This window comes from Dromiciops gliroides, chromosome 3, assembly GCF_019393635.1.
Source record: "Dromiciops gliroides isolate mDroGli1 chromosome 3, mDroGli1.pri, whole genome shotgun sequence".
NCBI classification, from domain to species: domain Eukaryota; kingdom Metazoa; phylum Chordata; class Mammalia; order Microbiotheria; family Microbiotheriidae; genus Dromiciops; species Dromiciops gliroides.
This window is the reverse complement of record NC_057863.1, coordinates 579,420,314-579,445,642: the sequence shown is the minus strand read 5'-3', so window position 1 is coordinate 579,445,642 and position 25,329 is coordinate 579,420,314. Positions and strand designations below refer to the sequence as shown.

At 41.0% G+C, this 25,329-nt stretch overlaps 1 protein-coding gene across 1 annotated transcript in view; it reads left to right on the top strand.

Moving 5' to 3' along the window:
- The first annotated feature begins 18,976 nt into the window (after positions 1-18,976).
- The window catches only part of LOC122747984 (butyrophilin-like protein 2), a 61,455-nt gene continuing 55,102 nt past the window's right edge, over positions 18,977-25,329 (top strand). The window contains exons 1-3 of the mRNA XM_043993735.1: positions 18,977-19,105; positions 19,865-20,209; positions 24,479-24,832. Coding sequence (XP_043849670.1) covers positions 19,021-19,105; positions 19,865-20,209; positions 24,479-24,832 — 784 coding nt within the window. The 5' untranslated portion in view covers positions 18,977-19,020. The remainder of the gene's footprint in view (positions 19,106-19,864; positions 20,210-24,478; positions 24,833-25,329) is intronic.

Genomic DNA, 25,329 nt, shown 5'->3' with positions numbered 1-25,329 from the left:
TTCTGGGCTATTGTGAAGAAGATTTTTTGTCAGGTATAGGGTACTATGTGAATGTTAGCTATTATTGTTGCTGCAATAATCAACCTCATGGGTGTTTTGTAAGGAAAGCTCCCTTTAAAGTATTATATAAATGTAGTTTACTGTAAAAAAAAAAAAAAGATGAGCAGGATGCTATCAGAAAAACCTGGAAAGACTTACATGAGCAGATGCAAAGTGAAATGTACTGTATAGGGGGCAGCTAGGTGGCACAGTGGATAGAGCACCAGCCCTGGAGTCAGGAGGACCTGAGTTCAAATCCAGCCTCAGACACTTGACACTTACTAGCTGTGTGAGCCTGGGCAAGTCCCCAATTGCTTCACCGAAGAGAGAGAGAGAGAGAGAGAGAGAGAGAGAGAGAGAGAGAGAGAGAGAGAGAAATGTACTATATACAAAATAACAGCAATATTGTAAGATGATCTGCTGTGAATGACTTGGTTATTTTCAGTAGTGCAATGACCCAAGACAACTCTGAAGGACTTTTATAAAATGTAATCCATCTACAGAGAAAGAACTGATGATACAATGGAAGTATAAAAAAAATAATTTTTTCCCCAGTTACTATTGCTAACTGTGTTTCCCTCCATCTTATTTGATCCCCATGATATTTACTCTATTTTCTATCTTCTTTTACCCTCTCCCTCCTCAAAAGTGTTATGCTTCTGATTGCCTCTCCCCCAATCTGTCCTCCCTTCCTTCACCCCTCCCCCTTTATCTCCTTCCCCTCCCATTTCCTGAAAGGGCAAGATATATTACTATACCCACTTGTGTGTGTATGTTATTCCCCTCTTTGAGCCAATTCTGATGAGAGTAAGGCTCACTCACTCCACCACTCATCCCTTATCTTCCCCTCCACTCCATAAGCTTTTTCTTGTTTCTTTTATGTGATATACTTTACCCCATTCCATCTTTCCCTTTCTCTTTCTCCCAGTGCATTCCTCTCACCCCTTAAGTTTATTTTAAAGATGTCATCATGGGGCAGTGGACAAAGCACAAACCCTGGACTCAGGAGGATCTGAGCCCAAATCTGGCCCCAGGCATAAGACACCCACCAGATGCTCTACCCTGGGCAAGCCACCCAGTCGTGACTGCCCCACAAAAAAACACACCATGATAACAAAATGCTAAACAAAAAAAAAATTCTTTACAGATACCATCCCTTCATATTCATTTCACACATGTGCCCTCTGTCTAAATTTATTTCTTTAAGCTACCATAATACTGAGAAATTTCTTATGAGTTAGAAGTATCATCTACCCATATAGGAATGTAAATAGTTTAACTAGTCATCTGTAGAGTTCGTTTTAATATAGACCACCATCAAGTCATGTCAACCAATGGAACTGAATTGTTAGGGGCTAACACAAGTCCCCCTTTTACTGTTTGAGCAAAGCTCACAGACAGAAACTCTCCTTCCAGAAAATATGCACTGATTCTTACTTAGCCCTTGATAAGAGGGCTGTAAACCACAATGATCCTTCCTGGATGCAGATGCATTTGCTGGGCACCGAGGATGATGCATTTGCATAGGCGCCAAGGAAACTTCAAAGGACAGAAACATGTTCCTCATCATAGATAAGGCCTACATGGCCCAAGGTCTATGAACCAATCCCCTCATCCTGTTCTTTTGGTGTGAACTTCACACAAAGACATTCCTTTTGCTCACCTCAGGTATAAAAATGTCAGACTGTCCGAATAAACTTTGCCTTTTGCCTCCACTCGAGTGCATGGGGCCCTTCCAATCCCATCCTATGTCTCTGTGTCTTTTTTCCTTAACATCTTATATGTACCAGTGCTGAACCTGTTCCAGCAGCCTCCTGGATCTGAAACTGTCACTGAATGATGCTAACAATTAGTTTTGATCAATGTATAATGGCCTGCCTCTATTGAACGAGGATAAAACCTCTTGGAAAAGGCCACAAGCTCTCTCTGGACACAACCTTTGATTGGCTCTATCTCTTAGGACAGTGTTGTAACGATTGGAATGACGCCACCTGCTGGAGAGTTACTGTAGAAGAGTTCTGCCCATGAAGCGAAGGTCTTTGAGGGCAAGACCAGGAGTCTTTTCTTTGGCATCAGGAAGTGACGCGGACTAGTGGGAGGAGGAAGGAAGGGACTGGCGCTGACTCTGGGGCGCTCTTCCCTCTGGACTCTGGTGGAGAAGGGAGCTAGAAATGTGCTCTCCCTTTAATAGATAGGAATCTAGGCCTTTCTCTCTCTCTTTACCAAATTCTTATTCTCCTTAATAAATGCTTAAAAGTCTAACTCTTGCTAAAGCTTATAATTTATTGGCGACCACTCATTAAATATTTTAGACAGACTAGCTAGAATTTTAGCCCTTAACAGTGTGGATCTTTGAACACCCTTGGGTCTATCTGAGACCAAGTGGGCCTTCTGGGGCTCTTCTCTTGCTTGTGCTAACTGCCATGCTCAATCTCTCTCCCTGCTATCACTTGCCCTGAGACCATGAGAAAGTAGGAGACTAGTGGAAAATCCTTTGCTGGTATATAATATTAATAAATATGCTTACTCAAAACTTATCTGCGGCAATAGCAATTAATTTAAAAAAGACAGTGATCATGAGAAAAAAAATCAAACAAACCAAAAACCAAAACCAAAACCAAAACCAAATAGCTCCTGAGGATAGATTTTAGAATCATCTGCAATGGTACTTGGGGCAAGTCCTCCGGCAGGGAAGAGATAAGGGGTAAGCCCACCTTACAGTGCTCACACTATGTAAAACCACAAATGGTGCTGAAATTGTCACCCCGTCTTGCCCCATACCCCTAGTCCCTCTCCCAGATCATGGCTCCCCAAGAACCTTGACAAGAATGCTGTTTCTTAACCTGTATAGTTTGCTTTTTTTTTTTTTGGTGTAAGGCAATTGGGGTTAAGTGACTTGCCCAGGGTCACACAGCTAGTAAGTGTCTAGTGTCTGAGGCTGGATTTGAACTCAGGTCCTCCTGATTCCAGGGCTGGTGCTCTATCCACTGCACCACCTAGTTGCCCGTATATAGTTTTCTTTTTTTTTTTTCTTTTTGCAGGGCAGTGAGGGTTAAGTGACTTGCCCAGGGTCACACAGCTAGTGTCAAATGTCTGAGGCTGGATTTGAACTCAGGTCCTCCTGAATCCAAGGCCAATGTTTTATCCACTGCACCACCTAATTGCCCCCTCTCCCCCATATAGTTTTAATGTACTGAAAAACTCTCTAGTTCCCCTATATCATAAGTCTCTAAATAGATTCAGCTTTTTAATTATATATATAGTCCTACTCACCTTAAGGTTGGCTTTCTCTAGCTTAAATATGTGATTACCAATATTTAGTCCAAAGGCAAATGTTTCCTTAAATTAACTTTTAACTTTCTTATGCCTTCTCTCGCGTCCTTTGTATCCTTCCATCCAACCATGCATCCACACACATGCATACTTAAGTATGAGCAAGACTCTGTGTTTGTGTGTGTATGTGAGTATGTGTGTATATGTGAGACACACTTAGCCACACTCTCAGTCCTGGATAAAAGGGGAATCAGAACACTCCTTGCTCACCATTGACACCTGTAGACTCCCTCTACTGTGACAAAATATTGGGAAACCCCCTGTTTTCCCGAGTCAAGGCCCAGCATACAAGCTGTCCCCTGAACTTGGCAAAACAACAATCCTTTGCTCCTACCCTCTGGATGATCTCACCCTCTCACAATAGTACCCTTTGTTTTCTGAGCTCAGTTAAGCACTGGAAAATGTTGGGAAATTACCTGTGTTCCAGTCAAGGAGACATCTTGCAGTAAATCAAAGTTTTCACATTATTTCTGTTTGCTCTCATTGTCAGGGCTACTAGTTGCTTTGCCACTAGTATAAATAATGAGATCTCTCTGCAGTGCCTTGACACCACCCCTGGGGGTCGCACATAGCCATTTTCCTCACTGAAAGTAAAACTTCTTGTTAATTCCTAACTCACTTGTCTCTAGCCTGCTCTGTGTAGTTCTGGCCATTCACAGGCTGGTTACAGTCGGACTGGACATGGAACCCATCCAAGTCGACTTTCCTACTAGCAGGGGCAGACTAGATGCCACCAGAGATTTCTTCATACTCCAGCTTCCTCTCATCTAGTGAGTCCATTGGATCTTTTCCTCCTCCAATCTCCAGCTCCTGCTTTGGTTGAACTTGCCATTCTTTGTGAAGAAAACTCCTTGGGTCTTAAGGTAACTCAGTTCTTCTGGGATTGTGAGAAAATAATTATTAATAATGGACTTTTTGGGGACACAGGGACTCCCCCACCTCACTTGACGGGGCCCTTACCTTAGCTCAGGAACCTTACTTGATTTCTTTCAAAGTCAGCCCAGAGTCATTAGAAAGGCAAATTAGACTCTGAGTAGAGATTAAGACCACACCTGTCTGAAAGCCTTTGCCCTCAGAGGGTCTGTCTTTCACATGACCCTAAGCTCTATGTAGTACTGCTCATTTTGATATAGACCACCCTCAGGTCCCTTCAATCAGTGGAATTGAATGGTACTGGACAATTGGCTTAGATCAATGTGCAGTGACCCTCTTCTACCTGAGAGAGGATAAAAATCCTTGGTGAGAAGGGGTTGCTCTCTTCTTGCCAACCTGTCCCTGATACTGACTTACCTTACATTTACCTTAACTTGGGGCTGGCTCTTCCCAGCCACCCCCCTTCCTGGGATTCCATGCTGGGTTTACACTCAGTCAAATTAATAATAAATGCTTTCTGCCGAAACTGGTGCAATAGTTTCTAATTTATAAGTAGCCATATATTAGAAATCCCAGCTAAGTTCCCCAATAACTTAGAACAGAGACAGTCTTCCCCCCAATATTTCAAATGACACAGTTTGGCTGACCACAAAGTGTACTTCAGAGTCTGAAATCTTCTGATTGACCCTGAAATCTTCAAGCAACCTGGATAAGAACTTGTTTCTATGTCTAATCTATTTTCACTGATTTTATGTACCTGTCTCTTTCAACTTTCACATGCTTTTTTTTTCCCCCTTTGCCTTTTCCCCCCTAAGAACATAAAGGACTTTCCCTCTCAAACTTTGACTAACAAGCAAACCGGGAGATATGAGGAAAAGATTTTTTTGGAGAATATTTTAGGCTGTTACTTTACCAAGCCAAGCCAAAATCATTTTACAGACTGAGATGATGAGATCCCATTAGGTTTTGTGTGTGTGTGTGTGTGTGTATGTTTTCATTTAGAAAGGTAAATTTTGTATTACATCATGGGGATTGAAAATACCAAACCCTATTATATTCCACAGGGGTCTCCCCTAGGAAAAATTCTCATTGCATGGGATGCAGGTAAGCTAGAGGTGAAGCCAGAAATGACCAAGAGGAAACTTATTACATGTTGTTTTAGGTGGCATAAAAACTATTTGAGCTTATCAAAGGACCAACCATTGTGGCTGGAGTACAGATAATTTGATTTCCAAACACTGAGTGATTTGAAAATAATCCTTCACCACACGTCCCCCAAGGATTTACCTTATTGATACCTCTGGAGTAGAGTGAGCCAGGAGGACCTGCAGAGGGAGACACCAGCTTCTTCCTCCCCCTTCCCTACTCCTGCCTTGCCTCAGAGACCCTCACCTAAGCAAACTGCCTCACTTGCTTCTTTTTTTTTTTTTTTAAGTGAGGCAATTGGGGTTAAGTGACTTGCCCAGGGTCACACAGCTAGTAAAGTGTTAAGTGTCTGAGGCCGGATTTGAACTCAGGTACTCCTGACTCCAGGGCTGGTGCTCTATCCACTGCGCCACCTAGCCGCCCCTCACTTGCTTCTTTTACAAACTTATCTGTTCCTCAGGCTTCTCAAACTGACTTTTCCCTCACATTTCTCAAATTCTTGTTCCATGCATCTGGCTTTTTTTGGCTTTCCACCTGACTTCCTCCCCTCTCCCATTAGCACTGGCTTCTCCAGCTGCAGCTCCCAGCTCATGCTTTTCTTTTGCATACCTGGAGGCAATGACCCAGCCTCCTCCAGAAGTGGCTGCACCCCAGGCTCCAAAACTGGGAGCTGGGGCCAAGCCTACTTCTCAAGCTAGTCCCTGCTGGGTCCCTGTTCCACCTAGCTAAGCCGCCATGTTGGGATGCCACCACTAAGCACAAGGAGGCAGTGATCCCACCCCCTCCAGTGATTCCGGTGGCTGAGGCCCAGCCTCCTCTTCCCATGACCCCACCTCCTCCTGGGACCTTACCTTCCCTGATCCCACCTCCACCTCTGGCTCCTCTCATAGCCATGCCTCTTGAGCCTCCTACCATGGGGGTGAAGAAGTCTCCTACTTTACCCCCTCCACCAACTCCTCCCCCTCCTCCCTCCCCTCTTGTTCTTGCTCATGCTCCTGCCACCCCACCAGCTCCACCTGCCACTCCTCACCATGGAGCTAGTTAGGTGGAGATACCAGACAAGGTGGCTACGCTATCCATGCACACTCCCATGGCTTCTATAGCCAACGGCTATCCTGTAATTTTGATGGGAAACGATTTCATGATAGCCCATGTGGGATAAATCCCTTAAATTCCAGAGATGCTTATTTCATTTATAGTCATTTTGTTGATCTGTTTTTACCATTAAATCAGTACTTTGTAAAAGGAATAGTATATGAAGGCACCAACAGGGAAAACAAAGGGGTAGAGGAAAAAGAAAGAGAAAGAAAAGGTGGAAGAGGTCAGAGAGGAGAGATTTAAGCTGAATGTGAAAGACAAGTATCAGGTACAAAATATTATCACCCCTGAGGACACAAACACAATCCAAAGTATTTTAACTTCCATACAGCTGAAACAAGTAGCTTACAGTTATCATCAGCCTTTGAGAACCTGTTACTATTACCTTAAATAGGGGCATATTTTGCAGGAGTCTAGAATAAGGCAGCAAGACCTTGGAATAAGGTCTGAGGGAATCTAGAAGTGTTCTGGTTGTGCCTCCTCTGGGAGCTTCTAAAATCCCCAAACCTTATTCTAAGGTTACATTGACTCCCAAGGTAATATGATTTTAATTATTAATACACTGATGAAAACTGTGTAATACTGAATAATGTTGTCTGTCACTTATATTTGTCCTTTATTTTCTGTGTTATTGTAATTATATACTTGTAGTATTATTTGGAATTATTATATATAGCAACTATTTCCTGAGTCAAAAAGCAAATTCATGCTTTTTGCTGTAATCATCATTATCCTCAATTGTTAAATCCATATGAGCCTTGGATTATGGGTACTTACCATTTGAGACATTAATTGATCTTATTCTGTGTCTACTAGATATGATCATACTCCTGAGCAGCCTTGCTACCAGTGACCCTGAAAGGTTTCTACACATGCATGAAGAGCAGGTAGTAAACTGTCCTGGGAAAAGCTGGGAGAATGCCTGTTGGCAAGGCTGAAGTTGGCTTTTCCTGACTTCATGTTCCCACCAATTTGTCACATAGTGTAAACACTCGCCCCACCTATCTGACTTAGATGGTCTGGACACTCACCCCATCCATCTGATTGTGTGAGAAAATAATGGCTTTTGGGATGTCCAAAGGCCCCAGCTCCAGGGGATAATAAGATTGATTGGATTGACTTTGCTGATTAACTCACTTAGAGTTAACTTTTTCTTTTTTTGTTTTGATATGTGGGGCAATTAGGGTTAAGTGACTTGCCCAGGGTCACACAGTCAGTAAGTGTCAAGTGTTTGAGGCCGGATTTGAACTCAGGTCCTCCTGAATCAAGGGACAGTGCTTTATCCACTGTGCCGCCTAGGTGCCCCTCTTAAAGTTAACTTAATTAAAACCACACCTACCTGAGAGCCTGACCCTCAGAGGGTGTGTTCTCTGAACTCTGACCTCAGCAATTCTGCTCATGGACCACCCCCAAGTCCAGTGAACCAATAGATTTGAAGGATGCTAGTTAATTAACTTGGAGCTGGATGGAAGGGTGGGCTCTCCTTGAGAGCAGGAGGTAGAGAGGCTGTCAGACACACTTGTGGTGAAGGACTGGGAGAAAGAAGGAAGCCAGGCTGAGCTCTATCTCTCCTCTAGACTAGATAGGCCTTCTTAACTTTCTCTCTTTACTAATATTTGGTATGCTTTAATAAATGCTTAATGCACAAAACTGGTGCTAAAGCTTCTAATTTATAAGTAGCAATATATTAGAAACCCCAGCTAATTTTCCCTAAACTTGGGACAGAAATAAGGTGATCATATAATTTTAAATGCCACAATTGTAAATCTGACTTCATTTCCCCCTAATTTGTCACATGACTAGCTGTGTGACCCTGGGCAAGTTACTTAGCCCCAATTATCTCACCCCCCAAAAAATTGTTCTAATTTTCATATTTATTATATCTGAGTTTCATATGTAACAACTGGACAATACATAATTGTAAAATCTCTAAAAGGTTCTGAATTTCCTTAGACATATATTTTTGAAAACTCTCATTGTTTGATTTAGTTATTGACAAAGTTAAAGTTGTGTTAAGATCAATTTTATAGGGGGGCAGAGCCAAGATGGCGGAGAGGAAGCAGCAAACTGCCTGAGCTCTCCTTCTGTTCCCTCAAAAAGAACATTAAATCAAGCCTCTGGATGGATTCTGAAACTACAGAACCTGCAAAAAGAGATAGAGAGACACAGTCTTCCAACCAGAGATAATTTAGAAGACTTCAGGAAAAGGTCAGTCTGACTCGGGAAAAAGGGAGGCCCAGCGCAGGGCAGCAGCCCAGCGCCGAGGGGATTGGGGCAAGCCAGCAGGAGCTGCAGGCCACAGCCAAACAACTGAGGCCCCTGGAACCTGGCTGAAAAATCTGGTGGCCAAGAAGGACAGTGGAAAAACCTACCTGCACTGGCAGGGAGGGCCATGAATGGGTCAGGTGGGATTGGACGCCGGGATCGGGCGTCTGGCCGAGCGCTCAGATAGGAAGTGCAGGGGGGCGAACTGCACACACTATAAAGGCATCAGAGTAAAAAGCCGGTCACACAGCACCTATACCCCTGCACAAGAAACCCAAAACAGGGACCCTGGTGCCCCCAGAACAGACGTCAACTTAAAATAAAAATAAATAAGCTGCAATAATGAGTAAGAAGCAAAAAAGAGCCCTCTCCATTGAGAGCTTCTGTATCAATAGGGAAGAAGCAAACGCAAACTCAGATGAGGACAATACCCTACATGTGAAGCCTCACGAGGGAAGGTGAATTGGTCTCAAGAACAAAAAGCCTTCCTGGAAGAGCTCAAAAAGGATTTTAAAAATCAATTGAAGGGCAGCTAGATGGCGCAGTGGATAGAGCACTGGCCCTGGAGTCAGGAGTACCTGAGTTCAAATCCAGCCTCAGACACTTAACACTTATTAGCTGTGTGACCATGGGCAAGTCACTTAACCCCAATTGCCTCACTAAAAAAAAAAAAATCAATTGAGAGAGGTAGAAGACAAAATGGGGAGAGAAAAGAAAGCAAAATAAGAAAACTATGAAAAAAGAATCAGCAGCTTGGAAAAGGAAGCACAAAGATTGAGTGGCCAAATGGAAAAAAAAAGTGCATAATTTCACTGAAGAAAACAATGCCTTAAAAAATTCATTTGGCCAAATGGAAAAAAAGGTGCATAATTTCATTGAAGAAAACAATGCCTTAAAAAATTCATCTGGCCAAATGGAAAAAGAGGTGCAGAATCTTACTGAAGAAAACAATGCCTTAAAAATTAAAATTGGACAGCTGGAAGATAAGGAATCCATGAGACACCAGGAATCAGTCAAGCAGAATCAAAAGAATGAAAAAATAGAAGAAAATGTGAAATACCTAACTGGAAAGACAACTGACCTGTAAAACAGATCCAGGAGAGACAATTTGAGAATCATTGGACTGCCTGAAGGCCATGACCAGAAAAAGAATCTAGACACCATATTCCAGGAAATTATTAAGGAGAACTGCCCTGATATCATAGAATCAGAGGATAAAATCATCATTGAAAGAATCCACTGATCACCTCCTGAAAGAGACCCCAAAAGGAAAACTCCAAGGAATATTGTAGCCAAATTCCAGAATTATCAGGTGAAGGAGAAAATACTCCAAGCAGCCAGAAAGAAGCAATTTAAATATCATGGAGCCACAGTCAGGATTGCTCAGGACCTGGCAGCTTCAACATTAAAGGACCGCAAGGCTTGGAATATGATATTCCAGAAGGCAAAGGAGCTTGGATTGCAGCCAAGAATCTATTACCCAGCAAAAATGAGCATTCTCTTTCAGGGGAAAAGATGGACATTTAATGACATTGGGGACTTTCAATCTTTCCTGTTGAAAAGACCAGAACTGAATAGAAAATTTGATCTCAACATACAAGACTCAAGAGAAGTTTAAAAAGGGAAACAGAGGGGGGAAAAAAAAGGTTACCCTATTAGATTAAACTGTTTATATCCCTACACAGGAAGATAATACTCATAAGTCTTAAGAACTGTAAATGTATTTTGGCGGATAGAAGGAGTTTACAGAGAGGGTATAAATATAAATTGTCTTTGATGTGATGATACAAAAAAAAATTAAGGGGTTAAAAAGGGAGTCTATGGGGAGGAGAGGAAAGGGGAGGTGGAATGGGATGAATTATATCATATGAAGAGGTGAAAAAAACACCTATTACAATAGAGGGAAAGAAAGGAGGGGGTGAACATTGTTTCAACCCTACTCTCTTTAGATTTGATTCAAAGAGGGAATAACATATACGTTCATTGGGATAAAGGGACTTAACTCATTCTTTAGGGAAGCAAAAGGGGAAGGGAAAGGGGGGGACTGATAGAAGGGAGGACAAAAGCAAGGGAGAAAAGGGTAAAGAAAAGAGAGGGGGTGATAAAAAGGGAGGGCAGATCGGGGGAGGCAGGAGTAAGAAGTAAAACGTCAGTGAGGAGGAATAGGGTGAAAGAAGCGGGGAAAAGTACAAAGGGGGTAAATAGAATGGAGGGGAATAGATAGTCAGTAATAATAACTGTGAATGTGAATGGAATGAACTCTGCTATAAAACGGAAGCAAATTGCAGAGTGGATTAAAAACCAGAATCCTACAATATGCTGTTTACAAGAAACACATTTGAAGCAGAGAGATACACACAGAGTAAAGGTAAAAGGCTGGAGCAGAATGTATTATGCTTCAGCTAAAGTAAAAAAAGCAGGGGTAGCAATCCTTATCTCAGACAAAGCACAGGCAAAAATAGATCTCATTAAAAGAGATAAGGAAGGAAATTACATCTTGCTTAAAGGTACTATAGATAATGAAGTAATATCAATATTCAATATGTATGCGCCAAGTGGTATAGCATCCAAGTTCTTAGAGGAGAAGTTAAATGAGTTATAAGAGGAATTAGACAGTAATACTATACTAGTGGGGGATCTGAATCTCCCCCTCTCAGAATTAGATAAATCTAGCCAAAAAATAAATAAGAAAGAAGTGAAAGAGGTCAATAGATTACTAGAAAAGTTAGACATGATAGATGTCTGGAGAAAATTGAATAGGGATAGAAAGGAATATACCTTTTTCTCAGCAGTACATGGCACATTTTCAAAAATTGACCATGTATTAGGGCACAAAAACATCATAGTCAAATGTAGAAAGGCAGAAATAGTACATTCATCCTTCTCAGATCATGATGCAATAAAAATTACATGTAAGAAAGAGCCAGGGAAAACTAGAATGAAAATCAACTGGAAATTAAATAATTTCATTCTAAAGAATGAATGGGCCAAACAACAAATCACAGAAACAATCAATAACTATATCCAAGAGAATGACAATAATGAGACAACATACCAAAATCTATGGGATGCAGCCAAAGCAGTGCTTAGGGGAAATTTTATAGCTCTAAATGCTTACATGAATAAAGAAGAGAAAGAGGAGATTAATGAATTGGGCATGCAACTTAAAAAGCTAGAAAAAGAACAAATTAGAAATCCCCAATTAGACACTAAACTAGAGATCCTGAAAATTAAAGGAGAAATTAATAAGATTGAAAGCAAAAAAACTATAGAATTAATCAATAAAACTAAGAGCTGGTTTTATGAAAAAACCAACAAAATAGATAAAATATTGGTTAATTTTATTAAACAAAAGAAAGAAGAAAACCAAATTACCAGTATCAAAAATGAAAAGGGTGATGTTACCACCAATGAAGTGGAAATTAAATCAATAATTAGGAATTATTTTGCCTAATTGTATGCCAATAAATTTGACAATCTAAATGAAATGGATGAATATTTACAAAAATACAAACTGCCCAGGTTAACTGAAGAGGAAATAAAATCCTTAAATAAACCCATATTAGAAAAAGAAATTGAACAAGCCATTAATGAACTCCCTAAGAAAAAATCCCCAGGGCCAGGTGGGTTTATGAGTGAATTTTACCAAACTTTTAAAGAACAATTAATTTCAATATCATACAAATTATTTGGAAAAATAGGTGAAGAAGGAGTTCTACCAAATTTGTTTTATGACACAAACATGGTGGTGATATCAAAACCAGGCAGAGCAAAAAGAGAGAAAGAAAATTATAGAGCAATCTCCCTAATGAATATTGATGCTAAAATCTTAAATAAGATATTAGCAAGGAGATTACAGCAAGTGATCACCAGGATAATACACTATGACCAGGTGGGATTTATACCAGGAATGCAGGGCTGGTTCAACATTAGGAAAACTATTAACATAATCAACCACATTGATAAGAAAACCAACCAAAATCATATGATTATCTCAATAGATGCAGAGAAAGCTTTTGACAAAGTACAACACCCATTCCTAATAAAAACACTAGAGAGTTTAGGAATAGGTGGAGCTTTCCTTAAAATAATAAACAATATCTATCTAAAGCCATCAGCAAGTATTATGTGCAATGGAGATAAATTAGAGGCCTTCCCAATAAGATCAGGGGTGAAACAGGGATGTCCATTATCACCCCTATTATTTAATATTGTCCTAGAAATGTTAGCTTTAGCAATCAGAGAAGAGAAAGGAATTAAAGGAATTAGAATAGGCAAGGAGGAAACAAAACTATCACTCTTTGCAGATGATATGATGATCACCAAACCGAAAAGGCCACCTTTGGAGAGAGACCGTCTGTGCCGCGCCGTCAGGAGTCCCGCCAAGCAGGCAAAAGCCTGACTTACCTTACACTTAAAGAATCCTAGAGAATCAACTCAAAAATTACTTGAAACAATTAACCACTTTAGCAAAGTAGCAGGATATAAAATAAATCCACATAAATCATCAGCATTTCTATACATGACCAACAAAGTCCAGCAGCAAGCGATAGAAAGAGAAATTCCATTTAAAGCAATGGTAGATGATATAAAATACTTGGGAGTCTACTTGCCAAGACAAACCCAGGAACTCTATGAACACAACTACCAAACACTCTTCACACAAATCAAATCAGATCTAAATAATTGGAAAGATAGCATTTGCTCATGGATAGCAGAGCTAATATAGTAAAAATGACAATACTGCCTAAATTAATTTACTTATTCAGTGCCATACCAATCAGACTACTTAAAAATTATTTTATAGAGCTAGAAAAAATAATAACAAAATTCATCTGGAAAAACAAAAAATCAAGAATATCCAGGGAAATAATGAAAAAAAAATTCACAGGAAGGTGGGCTAGTGGTACCAAACCTGGAGCTTTACTATAAAGCCGCAGTCATCAAAACTATCTGGTATTGGCTAAAAAATAGAGTGGTAGATCAATGGAATAGGCTAGGCTCAGGAAATGCAGTAGTAAATGACACTAGTAATGTAGTGTTTGATAAACTCAAAGACTCCAGCTTCTGGGATAGGAACTCAGTATTTGACAAAAACTGCTGGGAAAACTGGAAGATAGTATGGCAGAAATTAGGCATAGACTAACATCTTACACCTTATACTAAAATAAGGTCAAAATGGATACATGATTTCGACATAAGAGGTGATACCATAGGTAAATTAGGAGAGAAAGGAATAGTCTACCTATCAGATCTTTGGAAAGGAAAACAGTTTATGACCAAACAAGAGATAGAGTATATTACAAAATGCAAAATGGATGATTTTGATTACATTAAATTAAAAAATTTTTGTACAAACAGAAGCAATGCATCCAACATTAGAAGGGAGGCAGAAAACTGGGAAACAATTTTTGTGGCCAGTACTTCTCATAAAGGCCTCATCTCTAAAATATATATGGAAGTAAATCAAATTTATAAGAATCCAAGTCATTCCCCAATTGAGAAATGGTCAAAGGATATGAACAGGCAGTTTTCTGATGAAGAAACCAAAGCTATCTATTCCCATATGAAAAAATGCTCTAAATCTCTAATGATTAGAGAGATGCAAATGAAAACAACTCTGAGGTACCGCCTGACACCTATCAGATTGGCTAAAATGACAAAAAAGGAAAATAATAAATGTTGGAGAAGCTGTGGAAAAATTGGACACTAATGCATTGTTGGTGGAGCTGTGAACTGATCCAACCATTCTGGAGAGCAATTTGGAATTATACCCAAAGGGCGATAAAGCTGTGCATACCCTTTGACCCAGCAATACCACTTTTGGGTCTTTTTCCCAAAGAAATCATGGAAAGCGGAAAGGGACCCACATGTACAAAAATATTTATAGCTGCTCTTTACGTGGTGGCAAGGAATTGGAAGTTGAGGGGGTGCCCATCAATTGGGGAATGGCTGGACAAGTTATGGTATATGAATACAATGGAATACTATTGTGCTGTAAGAAACGATGAGCAGGAGGAGTTCAGAAAAACCTGGAGGGTCTTGCATGGGCTGATGAGTGAGATGAGCAGAACCAGAAGAACATTGTACACAGTATCATCAACATTGAGTGTTGATCTACTGTGATGGACTAGATTCTTCTCACCAATGCATTGGTACAGAAGAGTTCCAGGGGACTCATGATAGAAGAGAATCTCCAAATCCAGGAAGAAAAAAAAAAAAGAACTGTGTAGTATAGATGCTGAATGAACAATACTATTTCTTTTGTTTTTGGTGCTGTTGTTTTTTTCTATTTTGAGGTTTTTCATCATTGCTCTGCTTTTTTCCCTTATAATATGACTAATGCAGAAATAGGATTAATATTATTATGTGTATATATATATATATATATATATATATATATATATATATATATATATATATATATATATATATATAACCTATATAAGATTACCTGCTGTCTAGGGGAGGGGGCAGGGAGGGGAGGGAGGGGAGGGAGGGAGAAAAATCTGAAATTCTAAAGCTTGTATAAACAAAAGTGGAGAACTATCTTTACATGTAATGGGAAAAAAATCAAATATTTCATTAATTAAAAAAAAGATCAATTTTATAGGAGGCTTTACAGCTGAGCAACAACATCTAAAGAACCTAAGACTTCTCTGTAACCACACCTGAGACCATGCCCAGAATCCAAAGCTGCATCCAGATGATATCATAGGGATCACCTGAGATTTGCAGACTTAAATGGATATTTTCCTTTTTGTTTCCCTTTTCCTGTCTCATACACTATAATATCTACTTCCTAAAGGGTACTGCCCCCTTTAGTTTTTGTCAACATGTTGCTCAAATTTTTTCTCTCCTTTTATTCCCTCTTACATTGTTAATTATTATAAGCCCCATAGTTAAGAACCTTTTGTAAAGTATTTGTAATATTAGTTGTTGCTTCAGTTAAGGAAGCCATTTTAGTTTCTTAACAAAGCAGATGGGGGATTGTGAGAAAATAATTATTAATAATGGACTTTTTGGGGACACAGGAACACCTCCCCCCCTCCAGGGCTTAGCTCAGGAACCTTACCTGATCTCTTTCAAAGCCAGACCAGAATCATTAGAAATGCAAATTAGACTCTGAGTAGAGATTAAGACCACACCTACCTGAAAGCCTTTGCCCTCAGAGGGTCTGTCTTTCACATGACCCTGAGCTCAACATGGTACTGCTCATTTTTATATGGACCACCCTCAGGTCCCAACAATCAATGGAATTGAATGGTACTGGTCAATTGGCTTAGATCAATGTGCAGTGACCCTTCTCTACCTGAGAGAGGATAAAAATCTTTGGTGAGAGGGGGATGCTCTCTTTTTGCCAGTCTGTCCCTGAAACTGACTTACCTTACACTTACCTTAACCTGGGGCTGGCTCTTCCCAGCTCCCCCTACTCCCATCCCCCCCTCCCCTTTCTGGGATTCTATGCTGGGTTTACACTTGGTCAAATTAATAAATTCTTGCTGACAAAACTGGTGCAATATCCTCTAATTTATAAGTAGCAATATATTAGAAACCCCACCTAAGTTCCCCAATAACTTTGGTCGAATATGTCATTTTCCCTTTGGTTTTTTCATTTTTTTGCATTGGAGCGTGTTGGGGTACCATACTGTCCAAACTTAGACATCTAGTTTACTCAGTATTCCTTCATTGTGTTATAGGTCTCCTCCTCACTCACACAGCAAAATCTTTTTGGTATAATGGTATGAGTGTAACTGTCTCCACTGAAAATGTGTTTAATATTAGTAGGAATTTTATGCCTGCAGTTGAAATAAATTGTAATACCATACTCATGATAGTTCACATGACTATAACTCTCATTATGGGTATTATCATGGTTGTAATGTGGAAAGAGATTTCGGAAGTATGGAAACTTATCATTTCAGAGACTAACTTGCTGTGAACTCTGATGCAGGCCCTAGAGAGAATATATGTGCAACAAAAGGAGAGACAGGTATATGTAAGTCCATGGTTTGCTTATGATGGTGACTATGTAGAGCACAATTACTAGGCACAGTCCAGTATTCATCCTCTCTCCCTCCTAATTTAACCTAATTTAACGGAACTTATTTATCTTTTTATCTCACTCAGTTGAACTCACCTGTGGCCTAGCACAATCACTGGCTGTCTCAGAACCATGAGATATGGTATGATAACCTTTCCATAACATTTTCAGGTGTCATGAACACATACTAAATTTGGCTTTGATCCAGACACATGGTGGTAAAAAGTGTTACAGATTGCATAACTACCTCAACCCTCTATTAGAAGTCTAAGGATATAAAGGAGGGAATGTAATGGAATTTATTAATTTGATCATTGACAATACTATGCTAGGGTTTAGTAAAAAATACAGCAATTCAAACAGTTTAAGAAGATAATCCAGCTTTCCAGACCAGAGTCCAGAATCCAGAATCCAGACCAGAGTCCAGAATCCAGTTTTCCAGACCAGAATCCAGTTTCCTCCTGATGATATCTTACCACTTCAAGAAGACAAGAGAACTCAGAGACTTTATATGAACTGTTTTGCTTTATTAGTTTTTACTATCTCCTTTCTGTTATAATATATACTATCTGTAACATGTACTCTCTGCAGAGGCTCTCCCTTTGCAAGACTAATGTCAAAGCATCGGATCATGAGGACAAAAAAAAAAATCGCCCCTCTGGACAAAACTTTCCTCTCTTCCTTTTCTATATTGTTGTTCACATATTATTAGTTAGCAATAGCTATTATATTCTTTTTACTGTTCCATCAAGGAAACATTCCATTTCTTGAGGAAGCAAAGAGGGGAAATGTGGTAAAAAAATATGAAAGTTTTTTAACAGTCGGGTAGGATAACTGAAAGACGCCAGTTTTTCTTAAGGACCACCTTTTGGGGAGGAGACCAACGGCATGAGCTATGCACGCCAGTGTGCCTGCTGCGCATGTCAGACTGCCTGCTACGCACTCGACTTCCGGGGTGCGAGCTTAAAAGACAAGGAGAGAATGGAAGTGGGGCTTTTTCCTGCTCTGCTGGTCTCCTGACTGCACAGACGGTCTCTCTCTCTCTCTCTCCAAAGGTGGCCTTCGGTTTTGGTGAGTTTTTATAAGGAATATAGACTAAGCTTAGACTTAAGACGATTTGTATTGTGTTTCTACTTTCCTATCTTTCTAATCAACATCACCTTGTGACTACCATACAATAAAAGGTCTATCTAGAAAACCAGAAGCTTCTTCCATTTACTAGTCTGGGAGATAAATTAAGGGAAAGGTTAAGTAGGGGAGATTTATGATCTAATATCCAATTTTAAATCTCACAACTTAGAACAGAGAAGGGTTGTTGTTTAGTTGTTCCCATTCATATCTAACTCTTCATGACCTCTTTTGTGGTTCTCTTGGCAAAGATACTGGAGTGGTTTACAATTTCTTTCTCTAGCTCATTGACAGATGAGGAAACTCAGTCAAATATGATTTAGTAACTTGTCTAAGGTTAAACCGTTAGTAAGTGTCTGAGGCTCTATTTGAACTCAGGTCTTCCTAACTCCAGGCCTAGCATTGTACCACCCAGCTGTCCTATGTTGTTTGATATTAGAATCATAATAGGAATCACTTCTGTTAAGGGGTCCTAATTCCCATTTTGGTTATTGTTGTTGTTATTGTTGTTTGTCCTTCATTCTTGAAAGAGGACCAGTGACATCATGAGGGTGATGTCTTTATTTGCAAGTGAATTGGATTATATGAGGCAGGGCTGTGAAAAGTCATCAGCCTCACTCTCTTCCAGAGTCATCAGAGTTCAGTGGCAAAACATAGGTCAGGATAATTGGTTATGGCCCTGGATGCAGTGGGGGATTTTGTCCTTTTTAAGTTAAGGTCTTTCCCAAGTCTCACTTTGTCTAAGGCAACACCCACTCAGTGATTAAAGGCTAGATAAGAATTGAGGCAAAAGGTGACCTATTTTGCCTTCCCAAAAGAATCAATCTGGGAGTGGAAGAGCCTCATAATTTCTTCCACAATGTGCCTAACCTTGGAGGCAATGTCTACCCCTATGCCTGGCTCCAATTCTATCTAGTCTCTTTCTTTCTCTCTCTCTTTTTTTGGCAGGGTTTTTTTGTTGGGGGGGGGGTAGTTCTGTCTAGTCTCAAGGAATCAGAAAGTTACTCATGGTCTTTGCCCTGGCCTACCCTTCACTGCCAACATCTTTTGCTTATTCTCAGTACCTGCTTGCCTTATCAGATCTGGCCAGGGGGATGGAAGCCAGCTTTTCCAGGAGACCCACTCTGCTCTTGATCATCCTGTGCCTCTTCCTTTACGTTCCCCATCTTCTCAGCTCAGGTAAGAATACAACCTACAACCAAAGGGAACACAAAGAAGGAATCATAGTTTTCAAACTGGAAAAGGCCCCAGTGGTTATTGAGTTGAATTCTATTATTTTATTGAAGAAACAGAGGCCCAATGACTTGTCCAAGGTCATAAAGCTAGTTAATAGCAGAGCTAATATTTGAACTCAAATCCTTTCCTTTCAGGTCTAGTCACAAGATGCCATCACTAAAGCCATGCCTGATAACCTCCCCATGTTTCCATAATCATACTCCTCTCCCACTGAGCTTTACTGCCCTGTCACACAGATCTCTTACACAGCTCTCTTGCCCAACCTCATTTTAAAACATTCAGCTGTTCAGCTACAGAATAAGGACAAGTCCAACATCAGCCCATAAATGTGGTCTTCCTCTGCTTTAGTAAGAGGGTAGCCTCAGTGGTGGGGAAGAGGCTGGTGACTTCCATTGGACTATTGGCAGGAGCTATTGCCTTCCTGCCCCCACCCCCAAAACTTTCAGCTTCAATGAGCTGCCTCCTTGAATATCCAAGGTAGTAAAGAGGGAGAATGTCTTATTTCAATTTCATAGTCTTATCACCATGTGGAAAGTGATTTCCCCATCGGGAGTGAGGTGGTCAAAGCAGAGCAGCACCTGAGCAGGAACACATTCAGAGCTTCCTGGTCCTGGGCTGCCCTGACCCTGCTCTGAAGGCCATATTATCTCCACCACCACAACGTTCTCTGATTCTCTCCTGTTTCATTCCTGGTTCACACAGAAACATTCACAGTATCTGGTCCCCTGGTCCAGTCCACCCTGGCTTGGGTGGGTGAAGACGTCCTGTTCTCCTGTCACCTCCACCCTAAGATGGATGCTCGGGATATGATTGTGAAGTGGGTCAGAGGCCCACTGGTCGTGCACCTGTACCGCATGGGGCAGGAGGTGGAGGAAGTCCAGGCTCCTGCATTCCAAGGGAGGACAAAGATGCTGAGACAGGACATGGCTGAGGGGAAGGTGACCCTGAGAATCCACCAGGTCCAGCTCTCTGATGCCGGCCAGTATACATGCTATTTCCAGGCAGGAACCTTGTACAATGAAGCCAGCTTTGAGCTTCAGGTAGCAGGTAGGTCCTTCCTGAGTTATGGGTTTCCTCTATCACTGGAAGGGAACTTCAGACATTGGCATTGGCCCAGATCTTTAGAGTGTATAAAGTACTTTCCATACATTGTCTCACTGGAGTCTCACAACTACATTGTGGGTTAGTATTTCTGTCCCTATGAATAACCAAGGTTTATTTTCATGGAGAGTTTCATGCTTTTAAGATTGTGTTTTATACTTAGCTTAAAAGGGGGGGAATATTTGTAAAAGTTTTTATAGTCATGTGGTCAAATTTATATTTTGTAATACTCTTATTAATGTTAAGTTCATATTCATTTAGATTTCCCTAGTTTGAATGTTATTGTATTTTATTCTTCCATATGTATTTTGTTGTGAAGAGAGAGAGAAAGAGGCCTGTATTCAGTTGTCTATCTCAGGGAGCCAGTGTCTCCTGCTCCACTCCCCACTGAGGTCCTCGCAAAAGAGACAGGGAGAGCCAGCCTCACCCCTTCTTCGTCCAACAAGCCTCCTGTGCAAACCAGGAACATCCCGTCCACACACACACACAGCTCCAAGCCAATTGGCTGGTAGCTTTGATAGACAGTACCCATGAGCAAACGTCACTTCCTGATGCCAAGGAACTGACCTTCTAAGCCGCATGGCTTGCCCTCAGATGCCTTCTCCTCATGGCGGAACTTTCCTACAGTATCTCTCCAGCAGGTGGCATCACTCCAATCGTCACATATATAAAACAACACTTTTCCTGATACCTGAGAAAGTTGTTCTCCACACACAGGCCACTGTAGTCTCTGGACAGTTGGGAGGTGGATTGGAGTTCAGGTTTATAACTTAATCCAGTTCTCATATTGTATAATGTCATCAAGTTCAAAGTGCAAAGAACCCCTGATACTCAAGTTCCAGGCAGGCTGGTTTCTTAGGATTTTCTTTTATTGGCAGCAACATTTGGTCACCCTGACTTGGGTTTGGGTAAGTTGGGAAATCTATGAACTATGCCTAGAGGTGAAACAACCAACAAATAGCCCCCACCCACACCCTAAGTCTGTTTCTGGAGGGCCATAGGGCTGGATTGGGTAGAGATTCTTTCCCAACTCAGTTCATGGTACCTGTGCTGTAGTTGAACAGGGCTTTCACCTCTTCTGGATGCAGCTTGAAGGAAGTAGGAGAGAGACAGAAAGACAGACAGAATCCTAGTCTTTTGGTTTGCAAGTCACAACCTGTTCTTAGCTATGCAGTCAAGGGAAAGAGGGTAGTCCTACCCAAGTGGTAGGGAAACAGAATGGCTTCTTCTAGTGTCAGGCCCCTGGCATCTCCCATATGAATCCTTCCATGTTAGGTCAGCTTTGCAGACACAAAGGAAAGTCCCCTTCTGCTCCCGGCTCCATTTCAAATGTTTTCCTCCTTATGCAAAAGTTGGGGTGTATTTTGAACCCAGTTCTTATTCCTGGTTTAGAACAATTCTCTAGAGTCTCTAGTGATCCATGCTACTTCCCATTAGCACCTGATTCAATGTTGAATCCCTTCACCTTCTTTGAAATTAGCATCTTGGTGTCTGAATCTTTGCTAAGTCCATGAAGATAAGGGAGAGAGGCTGTTGTAAGTTACCCATTTCTGAAGGTGCAGGAACATAAAAGGAAATACAGATTTAAAAATATATAATAATCAAAGACTCACTGGTGTTAAGGGCTAATTTGGATAAATAGCAACCAAACCATTTAAAGAGTTTTCCTTAGGGCAGCTAGGTAGCGCAGTGGATAGAGCACCGGCCCTGGAGTACCTGAATTCAAATCCGGCCTCAGACACTTAACACTTACTAGCTGTGTGACCCTGGGCAAGTCACTTAACCCCAATTGCCTCACTAAAAAAAAATAAATAGAGTTTTCCTTGTGCTTTGTGCCTGATTTCTTCTAATGCAACCAATCCCCTTGACAAATATAAAAATGTTAAATCAAATATTTGGAAACCTTGCCCACTTTAAAACTATTTTCATAATGGATTCCATTTCAAGCATTTATAACTCCATCAGTTTGTGTGGGGAAAGGGGGGAAATTCTGCAAAGAAAAAGACAGTAGATTTTGGTCCAGGTTCCTTCCAAATCCTTATTTTGAAATGCACATTTTTTCCATATTCTCCCAAGAGCTTTTCAATTTTCATTTCTTCCCAGTGTAACGATTGGAATAACACCACCTGCTGGAGACTTACTGTAGAAGAGTTCCTCCCATGAAGCAAAGGTCTTTGAGGGCAAGACCAGGAGTCTCTTCTTTGGCGTCAGGAAGTGACGCGGGCTAGTGGGAGGAAGAAGGAAGAGATTGGCGGCTCGGTCTCATGCTCTTGCCTTTGGACTCTGGTGGAGAGTGGAGCTAGAAATGAGCTCTCCCTTTAATAGATAGGAATCTAGGCCTTTTTCTCTCTTTACCAAATTCTTATTCTCCTTAATAAATGCCTAAAAGTCTAACTCTTGCTAAAGCTTATAATTTATTGGCAACCACTCATTAGATATTTTAGACAGTTTAGCTAGAATTTTAGCCAGCTTTTCTCTGGCTCCAAAAGCATAAGCCAGTGAATAGGAGATAATTCAGCAATTCTGTCCAATGGCAGGCTGGTTTTTAAACCAAAACTTGCATGATACCAGGAAAAGCCTGGGCTTTGAAAGAATGATGGAAATTCATACAAAAATTAAAAATTAATAAAACCAAAACTTCCACTTACCTTCAATTTAATTCACGGACTCATTCAAATAATAAGATCTTTAGGTTCAGAATTTCCAGCATCTTTTACAAAAGTTTTAGTAGGAGAACTTGATCCATTTTTATTGGCATCTCACGATCAAAGTTGGCCCATAATGGATAAATTATTTGGAGCAGCAGGCTCTATGAGAGCTTAAATCCATCCCTAAAAGGAACTGGAGTGAAAATATGTGATCTGATTATAGCCTGGAAGCATTTTTATACCAACTTGAAATTTCAACATAACCTGGCTTCTGTTGGTTCATCTTAGATGTTTTTCAAGGACAGAAAAAAATTTTGTTTCATTTAATTGTTTTTTTCCTAATAACTGTTAACTTTGTCCTTCTACTTCTTATCTGGTGGGGGACAAACACCACATGAAATGTTGTAGCTGTGCTTGTAAAAGATCTTTATTCATCTTCCTATATAGTTTTATTCCCTAATATATTTCTTGAGCTTTGTTTTCTTATTATCTTTTCCTTCCTGTGACTTCTTTTTTAAACTTGGGACCACCAGGTCATAAAGAAGGCGTATGTTTTTACCTGACAGATACACCTCTGGTAGCTTGCTCAGCAATTGGAAATTAGAGCAATTGGGAGCCAATGGACTTTACAATTCATTCGGAATAGTTTCTTTTCTTCCTTTTTTCTTGAATTTTTTTCACCAAACACAAATGGAATTAGTTCTTGAACACTTGTTTTACTCTGTCTTTTGAGTGTCTTGTCCAACCAGCAGCCTATTATTGTCCATGACTAAATGTGTAAGTTCTTATGATGGAATAAATTGTTTTTCTTTTTTTTTTTGGTGGGGCAGTGGGGGTTAAGTGACTTTCCCAGGGTCACACAGCTAGTAAATGTCAAGTGTCTGAGGCCGGATTTGAACTCAGGTACTCCTGAATCCAAGGCCAGCGCTTTAACCACTGCGCCATCTAGCTGCCCCATAAATTGTCTTTCTATATTAAAAAATTACTCAGTCAGATACATCCCCATGCTGGCCAGCTGAGGTCTAGAAGAGGATGCCAGACAGGCCTATCCATCAGTCTAGATGACCAGACTCCCCCACTACTTACTGAGTTTCACTTCTCTGACAGCCAGAGCTCTCACCTGACTCTTCTATCTTCTAAAATAGTCATGGCACAGCCATAGTATAAGGGCCAAGCTAAGACCAACCCACAAGCCTGGGCTCCATCCGCACTAGTAAGTTATCTATGGGCAGGGGTAGGAAAGAGGCTGCTGCTTCCCTCAAGGCCACTGATAGCAGAAGGAGCCTTCCTGCCCCTGACTCCAATCCTCCAGCCCCAACCAGCTGATCTACCTCTATGACTACACAAGATACAAAAGGTAGTCAAGGGAGGGAATGTTTTATCTACAAATGAATCATAGTTTGGAAGTGGGTCGAGAAATGGGTGCACAGCAGAGCATGAACTGATCCTAGAACAGACTCAGAGCTTTATAGTTCTTAGATCTCCTGCCTCCCACCCCACCCCCCACATACCTGTTTTCCCTCCTTGTCCCCCATTGTCCTCTGATTTTCTTCTGTTCTGTCCCTAGAACTCCCCACAGGACCCTTCACTGTGATGGGCCCTTCTCAGCCAATTCAGGCCAAGCAAGGGGAGGATGTCATGCTCCCCTGTCACCTCTCCCCTAAGATGGATGCTAGGAAGATGATTGTGAAATGGTTCCGAGGCCAGACCCTTGTGCACAGATACTGTAATGAGGACAAGGTGGAGGAAACCCAGGACCCTGAGTTCCAAGAGAGGACAGAGCTGCTGAAACATGACATGGCTGAAGGGAAGGTGATCTTGAGAATCCAACAGGTCAAGGTCTCTGACACTGGTCTATATGTTTGCCTTTTCCTGTCACCTGACTATAACAATGACACTGAGTTTGAACTGCAAGTAACAGGTGAGTCCCACTTGGTCTATAGGCATGTGTGAAATCTTGTGCTTTGAGCAAGGGACCATGTGAACCTTGAGTCATGGCTTCCATTCTCTTCCCTTCCTTTGATGCTTCAGGCCTGGAGTTTCTCACTGAACAATTATGGAGGCCTTCCTGATATGCTGGGGCTCCAAGATTCAGATGATTATTTTTTCTCATTACAATATGCCAGGTCTCATCTGGGACCCCAAAGCATACACTACCCATGGTACTACACATCTGAGGGCTTCTAACTATCATCTGCATAGCTTCCACCCACAAATATTTACTAGATTCCTTCTGTGTGCCCAGCTCTGTGCTAGGTGAGGCTGTGGAGGAGAAAATGGAAGAAAACCTGTTATCTTCCCTTGAAGAGTTTCTAGGTTAGCCAGAAAGACATTATAATTTACATCCCCCAAATAATCAGTCAAGAGGAGAGTGAAAAGCAGTATTGCTCAGTGGTTAGAGTCCTAGACTTGGAGTCA